Genomic DNA, 14,343 nt, shown 5'->3' with positions numbered 1-14,343 from the left:
CTATGTTGAGAACATAGAAAAGAGATAGTCTTTAGTTCCCAGTTGCTCAGACTCTGATTCCAAGATACTCTACTTACCCATTCCCCTAATCACTATGAGCATCTTCGCAGCCATCTGGTTGGCATACTTCTTTAGTAAAACTTCCAAACACTCTCATAAAAGCTGTAAGTTTGTCTTCTTGCTTTTTGTATCAAACCTGGAGGTTGTTGTACCATTGCCTGCATGAGTGCACTCAGAGTAATGTTTGTTCAGCATTATTCCAAGAAGTTCCTTTGCTAGTTGATGATGTTATCAAATTTATACCCAGCTCAGTATTCTAAAAGGACTCCCAACACTTCCAGCATCTCCAAATCATTAGGTTTTGGTTTGTGTGTTTATTTGATTGTGTGTTTCCAGCATTCTCAGGCTTCTTTTAGCTTGTCTCTTGGGCTCTGACTTCATTGACCATCTCTGTCTGTCTTACAGGCTCTACTTCCTCCTGCTCTCTCTGTTTTCACTAATGCATCTCACAGCAGAAACCTGGGAAACACGGGGTGCCTACAGTTCAGCCCTGTTTTCTGACAGTTCTTTAATTTTTTTGATAGTCTTTATTTCATAATGTATACAATGTGTTTTGATCATATCCACCCAATGTTCGTCCTTCAACTCCTCCTGACCCCCAACATATCCCCTCCTAACTACACATCATTTTTCACTCCTTAAACCAACCAAATCCAGTTAGTGCCTCCCATGCTCATGAGTGTAGGACCATCCACTGGAGTGTGGACAACTAACCAGAAGCCACACTGGAAACAACAACAACAAAAGCTGAATAACTCTCCATCCTCTTGGCATCAACTGCCAGTTTCTCTGTGGCTGCGTGGGGCCTCGTGTGCCCATCCCTCATCCATGCTGGCATGTTGATTGGCTTTATCTTGTGCAGATCTTAAGCTGGTAACCACACTGCTGTGGGCTCAGGAGGTTCCATAAGACACTGATTGACAGCAGTAGGCCCCAATCTCTGGCTCTTACAAGCCCTGGGGTGTTCACGGAGTTTTCTTCACCTTCTGCTTCTAGTTCAGTTCTTTTCCTTCCAATTTCTGTCTCTGATGGTGATTAGCCTAGCCTTTACACCTAAAAATGAAGACTGATCGAAATAGCCTCAATTTCTTTCCTTTTAAGTCATAATCTGAGATCTCTATCCACAACTTTAGATACCACTGACTTATTTTTTTTTTTTTCTGTGTTGTGGTTGAACTCAGGGTCTCATGCTTGTTAATCAGTATTCGTCACTAAGCTGTTGTGACATTTTAAAAATCTTATAGCTGTTGTGGACCTGGGTTGATCCTTCTGAGATGCTCTGCAGACATGTGGTCTTAATAGTTTTGAAGCAGACTGTCCCATCTTGGCCCCCAGCACTTCATCCTCTTGGTTTTATTCTTTTACTGCTCCTTCTTAAACCATACAAGCTTGGTCATTGGACTTGCCTTGGTTCCATCTCCTCCCTCTCCTTGTCCAGGTTCATAGTTTCTCTGTCACCTGATTTTTTTCCTTTTAGAACTGACCACCTTTCTCAGTCTTCATTTTTACTTTCGTAATCACAGGATGAATTTGCACAGAACAAATGCTCCATAAACATTTGTAGGCACATCATTCCTCTGTTGTCTGATATCAACTACTCATGAAGAAACAGTGAGTCTAATTAAAGCCAACAAAATGAAGTCTCAGTGACAATGACATTCCCTTTTTCTACCCCTCAGGAAAGCACCGTATTTAAACCACCTGAAAGGGAAGAACTGTAAGAAAAACAACCTTGTTCTTTGAGCCCCTGCAGTACATAAACTCAGCAAAAATCTGTTCAAACCACATCTCTAATTAAAAGTTTTAGCTGCCAAGTAACATGTTCTGGTTAAAGCCACGTTAGCATTATGGAGTGCTTGGTGGGTGATGGTGTGGGCTTCTACTTTGCTGCAGAGTTTCTCGTGGGAAACTCCCGTGAAGAAGCGTGATGCCTCCCTGTTGGCTTTCACTTCAGAAAGGGAAACTGTGTTGAGATTCTGAATGACTCTCTTCTTAAGCAAAAGAGGTATCAGTTCAGTGGTTTTCCTCAGTGTCTTACTGAGTTATGTGGAGCACAATTATGCCTATGAAATTGATTTACCAGATGGAAGGTTGTATTTTATATTTAGCTGATTAAATTGTAAGAGACTGGAATTATGTCACATACCATAAAGATCTTATATAAGAACAAAAACAATTTTAATTAACTATATTTTAAGACTAATTAGAAATTTAAGCTGATTCTCTCTTCTTTTTTATTTACATTGAACCAGAAAGGGAAATTGTTCTTAAAAGTAGGCATCACTATAGAGTATGTGGCTTGTGTATTTATTGTCTTATTTTTAAGTAAAAAAATAGGATAGTAAGAGAATTATTGACATACCCAATGCTTAGCAAATGGATAACAATTTACTTAAAATTACTACTTATCATTTTATAATATTTTACTTAATATAATAATTTAATGTTGCAGATAGAATCTCTAAGAGGAAAACATAAAAATATTCCTACTCAAGTTTTGGAAATTGTTTGCTTCTCATGCTTATTTAATTATTTAAAAAGTATTATTAGTATTTTAAAGTTAAAATAAGTTATTCTTAATTTATACCCTATAGAACTCCCACAGAATGATTAAAAAGAAAAAAAACACCTTTTTTTCCTTTTTGTATTATTTTGTGGATAAGCAAACATACTAGTAAAACATTTTCTCTTTGTAGAAAGTCAAATATTATAAAATGCTAAGTAGTAATTTTAAGTAAATTGTTATCTTTTTGCTAAGCATTGGGTATGTCATTAATAATTCTCTTACTATCCTACTTATTTACTTAAAAATAAGACAATAAACACACAGCACAGTAAAACCAGACACACTGAGCGCCAGTATCCTCCAGTTGCCGACTTCTAAAGCAGTGCCTGGCTTGGAATGCTGGCCTTAGCATGATTGGCTCCCAGTGGCTTCCACACCAGGGTTGCTGTAAACTTAAAAGGTAAGAGAACACATTTATTACCTAGCAGTTCTAGATGTCAGAATGAGTGTCCCAGGGATAGCATCGTGTCGCCAGGACTGTGCACCTGTGTGGAGTCTCCAGTGGACATGTTTTACCTCATTTTCCAGCTCTGAATAGTTTCTGCCTGTAGTTTCTGATGTAGACTCCACCCTCAAAGGCAACAGCGACTAGTCTTACTTTTTCTCAAGCCATGTCATCTGACATGCACTGGTTCTCTATAAGTTGTAGAGAAAAACTGTGTGACAACTGTGGGTCCACTTTAAGCCAAGAGAATCTCCTAGCAAACTTAAATTCATCTTTACCTTTAATTCACCTTTTACTATGTAGTATAGCATTCAGGCAGCTATCCGCACCCGGGGTTTCCTCAGATTCATCCATCTGCCTCCCTAATGATGTGTAGACTATCTTCCTTATTGTTATTCCTTAAATAACACAGTATAACAAATATCATCACACCATTTACATCTTGTGGGCCATTATGAGTAATTTAAATTGTAGGAAAATACATGAACGTCTACCTGTGTCAGATTTTTAAGTGAAGAGCAGAGTAAATGGGAGTGTGTTAAAGAGTATACACAGGACAGCCAATACGTTACGTAAGCACAATCAAATGCGTAATTTGATTCTCATTTTCATAATTTTTTTACATACAAACACAAAGGAAATATGTTATCAGAGTATGTTAATTGGTCCATTTTTAAACATCCAAAATACATATGGTTTACACAGCCAGAAGACAGCGATAAATATTATAAAATGAACACTTCAGAAGATTCACCATAAATTGTTAGTAAGGTTTACCAACAGATTTTGAAAAGGAATAATTCTCTGTTAAAAAGCAGACATTGTTAGTATATTTGCAATAAGAGAACAGAAAGACATGTACTACAGAATTTCTCAAAGAGGAATTGTATAGGAAATGGCACTCACATATTACCACAAACGTGGCTAGTTATTGGAAATCAGACTTCCTCCAAATGATTTTAAAGAAATTTACATATGGATTTCATATTTTAAATGGTTATAATTAGAAATAATATCACAATGCAGACACTCTGACTCATAACATTAAAGATTCATAGTATCCAAGCCAAGAGAGTTGCAGTTGAAATGCTCTTCCTCATAACGCTGAATACCACTTTCAAAGATTCATATTGCTTGCCTAATTATGGACTTTTTTTTTTATTTTTCAAGACAGGTTTTTCTGTGTAGCCCTGGCTTTTCTGGAACTCACTCTGTAGACCAAACTGGCTTTGAACTCACAGAGATCCACCTGCCTCTGCCTCCTGAGTGTTGGGTTTAAAGGTGTGCACCACCACCACCCGGCAGAACTTTTAACTGCAGTAACTTGCACCGTATTTTTTTTTTCAGTCACAGTCTTTCTCTGTAGCCTTAGACTGTTCTTAAGCTCTTTGTCCTCTTTCCTGTGTCTCCCAAGCACTGGGATTACAAGAGTGTGCCCCCATGCCTACTGATCTAATGTCTTTTGATTAGCTGGGTTAGAGAAGACTGTAGGCCTCTCCAGTGTCGTTCATAGCAGTGGGCTATACTGATGAGACATGTAGGACCTGAGCATAAGTGAGAAGAATGACTTGGCAGGAACTACCCCAGGACACATAGTCTCCACAGAGGACACAGAGTGAGCGCATGACAGAGTATCCACTGTCAAGTGACAGAGTGCTAGAAACACGAGTGACTAAGGCAGCCTACAGGTAGGGAACATCAAGAACAATCCAGAAGGGGGAGAGGTGATGCTCCTAAGCTAACAGGTGCCCAGGGTATCAGCAAGAAGGCATCATGCCACAGAAAGGATCTGAAGTTGGCACTGGAGGTTGGGCCTTCACCTGTGATCAGAAAGCTCAACATTCATGGCAAAGACTCATTATCATAAGAAATATTTGGTAACCTAGTACTTCTTCTTGGCTAATAATCACCCTAATGAATATTTTGAAAGAAACTTTATTTAAGATATTCACATAAGTAATATTTTTAACTCAATGGCCCCTTTTTTTCTTGTGATCATTCCTAATGGAGATATTCTGAATTCTATGATGTGGGTGTGTGATATTGAATATTTATGTCAAGATTATTAATGTAAAGAACATTCATAACCTAGGATTAAACATTATTTGAGGACTGGAGAGATGGCTTACCAGATAAGAATGCAGTCTGCTCTTACAGAAAACTTAGTCCCAGCATCCACATGGTGGTTCACAATCATCTGAAACTCTGGTTCTCAGGGTCTCGGTTCCTTCTTCTGACCTCTGTAGGCCAGTTGTTCATGGTAGTGCCCAGATAAGTATGCAGGCAAAACACCTATACATACAAAATAAAATAATATTTTAATTCCTTAAAAGTCAAGTATGATAAAATGCACATAGTAGGTAATAATTCTCAGTGGATAGTTACATATTTCAGAAAGAAATAATAAGTAGGATTTATACTTTGTAAAAAAGGCAAAGAAAATACGTGGTCAGTTACTAATAAAAGTATTTTAAATAATAATGAAAGTCCAGAAATGGATTATTGCTTTTACTGTTTTTTATTTAACTTTCTTATTTACTTTACATCCTGACTGCATTTTAGTAGATGTGTTGCATTAAGCTCAGGAGTCTACCAGTTGTAGGTATGCATCTCTCTTCTTATAATTTTATTATATTGGTTGTGCTTTATTTCAGTATAATTTCCTTACTCTTACATAGGCCATATGAGACATTCAGAGAGAACCACTTCTCAATCTTTTGCCCAGATGTGTGATGAACAATATTGTTACTTCTCTTTCATAGATGATTAAATAATTTGCTGAGATTAATCTACTCTCCCATGATTAGAATTAGCACATGAAAGAGTTAGCATTGGAGTTTGTTTCTGGTCTGTTTGTGTCAGAGGCCTGTGCATGCCCCCAGAAGATTTCCTGGGGGGTTGTATGCATATGGACTCTTGCAAATCCTGATTTTCCCTGGGTCATCCCTAACTACCCTGTCACACATGCCAGTTTCCTAGTGTTGCCAAGCCTGGGATTTCTGACTTGTTAACCTCTGCTTCTAGGACTGAACTTTATTACTAATTTCCTCATTTTTATTTTTATACACAACCTCCCTAGGTATATTCTGCACCATTGAGATGAGTAGGAGAATAAAGATTTAAAATGCCTTTCATTCATGAAACATTCAGATGTGTGTGCTGACTCTTGTTCTTTTTACTTTGAAATGACATTAAAAAAAGGTCCTGGGGCCCATTCTGCTAATGTTCTTTTATTTTCAGCCCCAGGACCTTGCTCGTCATTTTTGATGTAAGGTTTTTGTCTTAGCAGGCAGACACATTCAGATGTCCATACACTAAAAATTAGGTCATCTGTTTTTTTCATTGAGATATAGAGGATACATGTGGAGTAAAGAAGAAAAGGTGATTAGTGCAACTAGCCAGGAAGCACATTCATACAGAAGTAGATATTCTGCAAAATTAGTCATCTCCTCTGACCTCTGAGGATTAGCAAGTGAGTAACATGGCAGTCTTCGGCCCTAGGGAGCGCAGGGCATTGAAAGTGAAAGTAACTCTCCGGAAAGTAGCAGCTGGTCGTTAATCCCCTTGTCTAGGTGTTTGTATCAGTTTTGAACAGTGTGTAGAGTTCTGCAGACTTGCCTGAGAGCTGCCTGACATTATATTCTCATGCTCACCACTGAGATACTCTGGTGACTTAAAATTCCTGAGATCCAGACAGAAGCCTTTGCTAGGACCATTGACTAGACCTTTCCTCATGAAGATTGTATTACAGATTTAAAAAAAATAAGTTTATGTTGCAGTTTGTAGTGTATTCATGATTTCTAGTTTTTGGAAAGTCAGGTATTTTCTAGATTTACAAAGATTAAATCTATAATCTTTGTAGTATATATATATATATATATAGGGTATCAAATTCCTTTTGAAATATGACGATATTACATCTCCTTCAACCAAAAGAAGTTGACTAGGCTTGCTTTCCTTATAAGTATCAGTGGTATTTGCACAATTATTACTGTATGAAACCTGAAGTATCTGACCTTGTGGAACAGACAGTGGAATCTTTGTTACCAGGAGTTCTGGAGGACAATGGATACAAAGTCACAGCATGGTAGGAGGGATATCTGTTAGTGTTCTGCTACAAAAAGAGTGATTTTAATTAATAGTGTTATATTGTATAATTCAAAATAGCTGGCAGAGAAGATTTTGAATGTTCTCATCCCAAAGAAACCATGTGCTTGAGATGAGGGATAACTGAATCTTTCTGAATTGATCAATACATAACATGAAGGTTCAAAATCATCATATCCTACCCAGTAAATACACATAGTTATAACATGTCAGTAAAAAACTTAGATAGAAATATTGGTAGCCTTAAAACATTTAATAAACAATTTCCAAGGATAAATTAATTTTCAAGGCTCCCAAACTTTTGATTGCCTTTCCTTTCTTGACCAACTTTTCCACATCCTCTTTGGTCATCTCCCACAGTCCTTATCGTCTGCTTCACTCATCCCATAGTGGTACAGTTACTGACAGCTGCCACTTACTCATTACCCCCCTTGGGTCTTACACTACTGACCTTTGAGCCTAGATGGTTCCTTGTCATTGAGGGAACCCCATGCATTGTGGGATGACTGGAAGTACCTATGACTCCTGCATGCTAATGATCATATCATCTTCTCATAGTGATGACCAATGATGTCTCAAATATTGTCACATGTCTTTGGGGACATATCTTCTGTGGTTTAGGACCAATGTCTTATCTTATAGGAAACAATATTACACTCAATTCTCTATTAACTGAAACTGATAAAGGAGTCTATTAATCAGAGTTGAGTCGCCGATGCTAAGGAAGTGATGGATGAATGAGAAAAGGGAGAAAGGGCTTATGGACCACATTATCATCGGCATTCTTGCTGATTGGCCATGCTGTTTATAAGGGAAAGATCAGGGTTAAGGGCTGTAGATACACCCAGAAAATGGCGACAGCAAGAAGCCGTTCACAGGGCTGAAGGAGAAGGAACAATTGATCCTTTAGTTCTAAAGTCATGGATCAGTGACAGTCAGAGAGGAAGGGAAGGCAGGAGGTACAAAGCTGAGACCACCAATAAGCACCCTCAATCTCCCTCCACTGCCTCCTGAAGTGACAAGCTGGTGCTTTTGTTCCCTCTTGACAGCCAGTGTTTAATCCATTAGGTTTTACCAAAAGTTGTGAGTAGATCTCAGCCTGAAAAAAAGAAAGCTGTTTTTTTTTTTTTCTGAGTAGGTGATAGGCAAAACAGAAAAGTTGTCGGTAGAGTAAATATTGGGGACTCAAAGTCCTTTTATATGATTTCAATATTTTTAAGCAGAATATAAATTATATAACAAAAAAGAAAAGAGCTTGCTTTTTTTATATCTGAGAAATGCAGTAGTTCTCAGTTTAAGCTGATGGCTGCAGGAAAGAGAACAAGAGAACAAAGTATAGACACTTCATGTCTTATAGTGGTGGGGGCACGCCGTGCTCTGAGCTCTACTGCTGCTGTTCTTTCAAAGGAAAGGTGTCCATTGATCAGAAGCTTCAGGAACACTGTGTCCACTGGCACTTTACAAAAGCTATCTTCTAATTTTTATGACATTCCACTGTAAGGAAAAGAGGAGTATCTAGCATGTTTAGGATAGGGCAGGGTGCCTGCCTGGCTTCATCCCATTGCCTCTGTAACATTGGACAAGTTACCCACCCTCTGTAGTTTAACTTCCACATCAATACTATAACATTATAGATAGCATAAATACCATATTCATGTTTTATGTATAAGCAAGTTAGTATTGATAAAACACAGGATAGTATTGCAACATAGAAACTAACATATAATGTCAGTTGTCATCAGAAACAGCCTTGTGATCACACCACCACCACCATCATTATCATAGATAATGGACTTCAACTACACAAAGATGGGACCCATTGCTTGCATTTTTCTAACATAATTATTTAAAAATATAATAAATGATAGCCATATAGATTTGCTATTTGGAATAATGTAGGCAAAGAAATAGTAATATACATATGGGTGATGTGAGCTTGTGTTTTCAAACATATACACTAACTTCAAACTTCAATTCCACCTTGGTCAGCTTCTTTTCTCCTGACTGGCTACTGAGGACGTGGAAAGGGTTACTCACAGTGGCACCAGTTCATGTTGTGTTACTGGGTTGAGTATGTTTTCCCAGAGTTTTAGGTTAGAAACTACTGACAAAGAAATATTTCAGGAGTCAGAATTAGACGTAAATTATGTTCTGCGGAGGTGTCTTCCTATTACCAGGGGTCAGGTCAGAGTCTCCAACCTCACATTAAATTACTGTTTTAGTGGTTATTGAATTTCAGTCTTGAGAGAATTTAGAGGCCAGGCAGTGAAGTATAATAAATCTTACTCAGACCTACCAGTAATTACTGATTAAACCTCCCATTAACAATTACAGTTGTGCTAGATAAAAGTTAAGAAGAAAAGTGATTTTTGCTTCCATTTCACATTCATGTTGAGAACAACAGAACTTATTTTATAAAATGACTACTATATTTGTCTGTTTGATTAATGTAGAGTCAACACCTTATTTATATGGTTGGGTTTTTCATTTGAGAAGAATGGACCAGGAGAAAATAGGCTTTCTTATTTATTTAATTTTTTTTAAGTTTAGACACAGGAGAATTTGGCTCTTTATTTTTTAATTTTTATCTATTTTCTTTGTCTCAATTCCCAGCCTCAGAGCCCAACTTGAAGGTGCGGTCCAGGTTAAAACAGAAAGTGGCAGAGAGGAGAAGCAGCCCCTTACTCAGGCGGAAGGATGGAAATATTGTCACTTCATTCAAGAAGCGAGTGTTTGAGGTGACAGGTAATTGAGGATTGGGTAGTCACACACTAACACCTGCTGGTCATAGGAATTCCATTTTAAGTCTAGAGTAAATATGTCTGCTCATTAACCAAACTTATTTTGAGAACTATTTCTTTAAAGGCAATATCTTTGAAAACTCACAAACAGTTGAGTAAACCTTGCTTTGTGTTCACCAGCTGTACAATGCAGGAGATGGAAGAGGGGAAGCCACCCACGTGTTGATCAAGGCTAAGCCACACCAATGCTCGCCCTATTCTCTAGAAAGGGGCAGTCCATCTGGGAAATGCCAACCAGTAGACTATAACTTTCAATGAAATCTGACCAAAAATGAGCAGAGGGAGTTTCAAGAAGAGCGCGTCCCTCCCCCCTACTCAGACATGAATGTAGGAAATACATCTGGGAAAATTAAACTATGTGGAACACAAAATCCTTGACTTTTCAACAAATTTACAGAACTCATAAATGACTTTATGTGTTTACTAGTGGTCTGGGACTCATGGCAGGAGGGGGAAATACTGCTTTTTATGAAGGGGAAAAGACTGTCGTTTTCACTGGTCTCAAATGGAAGAGTTCATATTTTTTCAACTGCCTGGTTAGAAGTGAGGTGAGCAGGTTAGGAAATTCAACCTGATGGCTTACAAACCCCTCCGTCCCATTTGTACCTGTTTAAAATTAGAGAAGTACCTAAGAATACAAGAACCTAAAAGGCTAGCCACAATAATGCTGGCTACGGCTTCCTAAGGATACAGGAACTCGAAGGGCTACACAGAACAAGACCGACCACCATTTACTGGGTGCTCAGAGGGATGCATTGTGCTGGACAATATGCAGGGAAAGAGGTTCTGGTCAGAAGCTTTGCTCTCTTTCCTAAGGAACTGTGTGACTCTTCCTGTGTAAGCAGTTGCTCTCGGATCACATCGCACCCTTCACATTTTTCAAATAATGGGTTTCCTATCTCTCCTTTAGTCAGAGCCAGTTCAGAGAGGAAAGGAAAGAGTATGAAAGAGGAAAGATAAGTTAGGTAAATCACTGCGGCTTAAAAGTGACAGATTATTTCAGTTTGTAAAACACACCTCAGCCTCCTCTCTAGTCACAATAGATTGGTATTGCTAAGTAAAAATAGTATTTGATGATTGTATTTTGAAAACTGTTTCCTTGAGGATGAGAAATTTTGAAGAAATGAACAGTAATTTGTTTTTTTTTTTTTTTTTTTTGGTTTTTCGAGACAGGGTTTCTCTGTGTAGCTTTGCGCCTTTCCTGGAACTCACTTGGTAGTCCAGGCTGGCCTTGAACTCACCGAGATCCGCCTGGCTCTGCCTCCCGAGTGCTGGGATTAAAGGCGTGCGCCACCACCGCTCGGCTTAATTTGTTTTTAATATCAATATAATCACAAGTTTATAGTAATTAAATTCTAAGTTTGAAATATAGATTTGTTTTCTTAATTTTATGAGATAAAAATTCATCCTTTTCATCTCAGGAATGATGTGAAACGTGCCTGCCTTGTGTGGCTACAACTTTTATACACTTCCAGCCTGTGAGCAGGTGCTGGCAGATATTTTAATGAACATTTTGATTGTTACTTTTAATTTCAAACTAGTATTTTCCACTGAGTCTAAATATATTTGGAGGATCTGAACTTCCACACACCAGTGTCTGCACCTGGTCCCCTTCCCCGTTCCCAGTGGACTTCCATCTAATTGGATAGTCAGTGTTTTCAGAGCCCAGTGGGAGCCACCACAGTGCCATAGCAGCTAGACTGCATTTCTGCCAGTCTTCTCTTTTTCTCTTTCGCTGTACAGGTTGAAGCGTCTGCTCTCTTTTCTCTTTCTCTTCTTCATTATTAGTGTGTAAGAGCGAATTGCCATTCCACACATTTTCAAATCCAAGTTTCCTCTGCCTCTCTTCTTCCAGTTGGTTGTCTCATTTTAAAACGTTCTGCATTGACTCAACCCCATGCCTGCTGTGGCCTTCCGTCTCCCTTCTCTGCTGCTCCTGTTCCCCAGAGGTTTATCATTCTTCAAGGACAGTTCCAAAGCCTTCTGTTCCCCCAGGTTTGCCCAGTGTATCCACGAAAGCACTCAGTACTTGCTCCCAAGTCCTAAGCTGTTTGTGGTGTCGGGCCCTGGTACAGTAGTTGATATGCTACAATCACAGGGGTTTCTATATAACAAAACACTTTCATTTTAATATCACATAAAATACATAAGATAATTTAAGATGGTAAAGAGAGAAGAGTGTTTAAGAATATAGTGTTTTTAAAAGTATGGAAATGAAATGTTAGTGAGAAATCACAGCCATCCTGGTAACATAAGAACCAGGAAAAGAAGCACCTGTAAGAATTTTTTTAAGTCCAGTTTTAAAAAAATTTTTTAAAAACTGCACTTAAAAGGAAAAATGGAATGGTTCAGAGGTTAAGAACACTGAATGCTCCTCCAGAGGTCCTGAGTTCAAGTCACAACCACCACATGGTGGCTCAGAACCATCTGTAATGAGATCTGGTGCCCTCTTCTGGCCTGCAGGCATATGTGTAGACAGAACATTGTATACATAATAATTAAATCTTAAAAAAAAAAGCGCACTTAAAAAAGCTATGTGGCTGTGGTAATGCATGCCTCTAATGCAAGCACTAGGGAATCAGAGAGGACGGTCAGGAGTTTGGGCCCGCCTGGGATGGATGGTGTGACCCTGTTTCAAAGAAAAAATATACAACAAGATGGAAAGAAGGTACACAATAAAGGCAATGTTGAGAACAACCAGATTAATCAAAATGTGATAAAAAATATATGAACAGAAAGGCAGTGAACATATGAGACAGAGCATTTTGTAGTACCAATAGTTTATTCCAGTGCCATAATAAGCCAATGTCAGGACCAGAATTCAGCCACCAATTCCCTGTTCTTCTGATTGCACTCTACTTCAGAGTAAGGCAGGACTTAGTGCAGAGAGTTGAAAGTTAAGTTATTTTGATGGAGGTCAGGAAAATACTGTTTGGAATTTGTGGGCTCCTGATCAATGGGGAAGAAGATCGTATCTAACTAAATTTGCAGGTGGGATTAGTGAAGCGAGTGAGTGAGGTGATTAGAAGAAAAGTGTGTGAACAGCATGATGTGGGAAAGTGTGTGTTTGTACAGAGAGTGAATGACTTCGCTTGACTGAGAGCAGAATTGGCAAGAGTAGGAACAAACAGTGAAAACATTCCGTAGGACTTTTCTGGGAAGAATTTTAAAGACAATCCTCAAAGATTACTCTAGTGACTCTGAGAAGTAAGAGTTTATGCCATAGTTTAAGAGAAGACACAAAAGTTAAGCTGGAATGGCAATAGTCAGACATCTACAAGATGCGCTGAAGAAGAGGAGGAAAGGCCAAGTGGCTTGGCTGAAATGAGAGGAAGGATAACTCTGAGGGTGGAGCACAATACAGACACAGCAGGAAACATTCCATATTAAAATATGGTGTGAGCTATACACATGTATTTGGGGATTAAACATACCCAAAATTCTGCCTGGAGGACTTGCTGCTCTTCTAGAGGACCTGAGTTTTGTTTCTAACACCCACTTGGAACAGCTCACAACTGCCTGTACTGCTAGCTTAGGGGTACTTGACACCTTCTCCTGGCCTCACTAAGGACACACACACACACACACACACACACACACACACACACACACACACACACACAAATAAGTATAAACAAAATAAATATTTAAAAAATCCAACATTTCAAAGGAAGTCAGACTAAAATTTTTGAGAGTTACACAAGAAATACTACGTATATGGAAGTAGTGTGCCCAAGGATAACATTTAACATGGGAGCAAAGAGAGCGAGTCGGTTCAGCTGTAAACACAGTGTATGTCTGTGCGCGGAGACTGACGGGAGAAGGAGATGGAGAAACGGGTGTAGAGGAAGGGCTGGTAGTCTGGGACTATTCTGTCAAAAGCCTTAAACTTTAGTGGCATTTGAAAGAAAGGTTGCAGTTGACAGTGAGTAAACCATGGCAGGAGAGAATGAGCTGGCCTTGAGAGAACAGTTCTATTCAAGCACTGCTACCATTCTGTCAGGTGAGGGGACAATCCCGAAGAGCCGGGCAATCTCAGGCTAGAAGGGCATGCGGGTTTTGAGGAACTGGTGGAACAAAAGCAGTGAAGGGTAGGGTAGGATTGTGGGTAAGAATAAATGTGTTGTTGCTAGAAAGGAGAGAGGAATGAAATGCCGTAGCTCTGAAAAGCCAAGAAGAATTCGGTCAGCAGAGCACAGTCACAGTGTAGAAAGAAAATATGTGGTGGGAATGAGTCCCATCCTTCCATCTCTGAAGAGTACGAGGCAGTGCCATTGAGCAGAGCAGACTTAATGAGATGGAGACGAGACACTTAGAAAATACTCAAAGTGACCGCAGGGCATGGCAAGAACTTACTAATCAAT

The 14,343-nt window shown here is 38.9% G+C and overlaps 1 protein-coding gene across 17 annotated transcripts in view; it reads left to right on the top strand.

Moving 5' to 3' along the window:
- Hdac9 (histone deacetylase 9) overlaps window positions 1-14,343 on the top strand; it is an 872,989-nt gene that overhangs the window by 505,739 nt on the left and 352,907 nt on the right. For 13 of the 17 annotated variants that reach the window (XM_052738323.1, XM_052738329.1, XM_052738325.1 and 10 more), the window contains one exon: window positions 9,792-9,923. The exons of the other annotated variants lie outside the window; for them this stretch is intronic. In XM_052738323.1, coding sequence (XP_052594283.1) covers window positions 9,792-9,923 — 132 coding nt within the window. The remainder of the gene's footprint in view (window positions 1-9,791; window positions 9,924-14,343) is intronic. 17 annotated transcript variants of the gene reach the window in all.

The sequence above is a fragment of the Peromyscus californicus genome, unplaced genomic scaffold (genome assembly GCF_007827085.1).
Source record: "Peromyscus californicus insignis strain IS unplaced genomic scaffold, ASM782708v3 Scaffold_15__1_contigs__length_86483966, whole genome shotgun sequence".
Classification (NCBI taxonomy): Eukaryota; Metazoa; Chordata; class Mammalia; order Rodentia; family Cricetidae; genus Peromyscus; species Peromyscus californicus.
The sequence above is the reverse complement of the archived record's forward strand: the minus strand, read 5'-3'. Positions and strand labels throughout refer to the sequence as shown.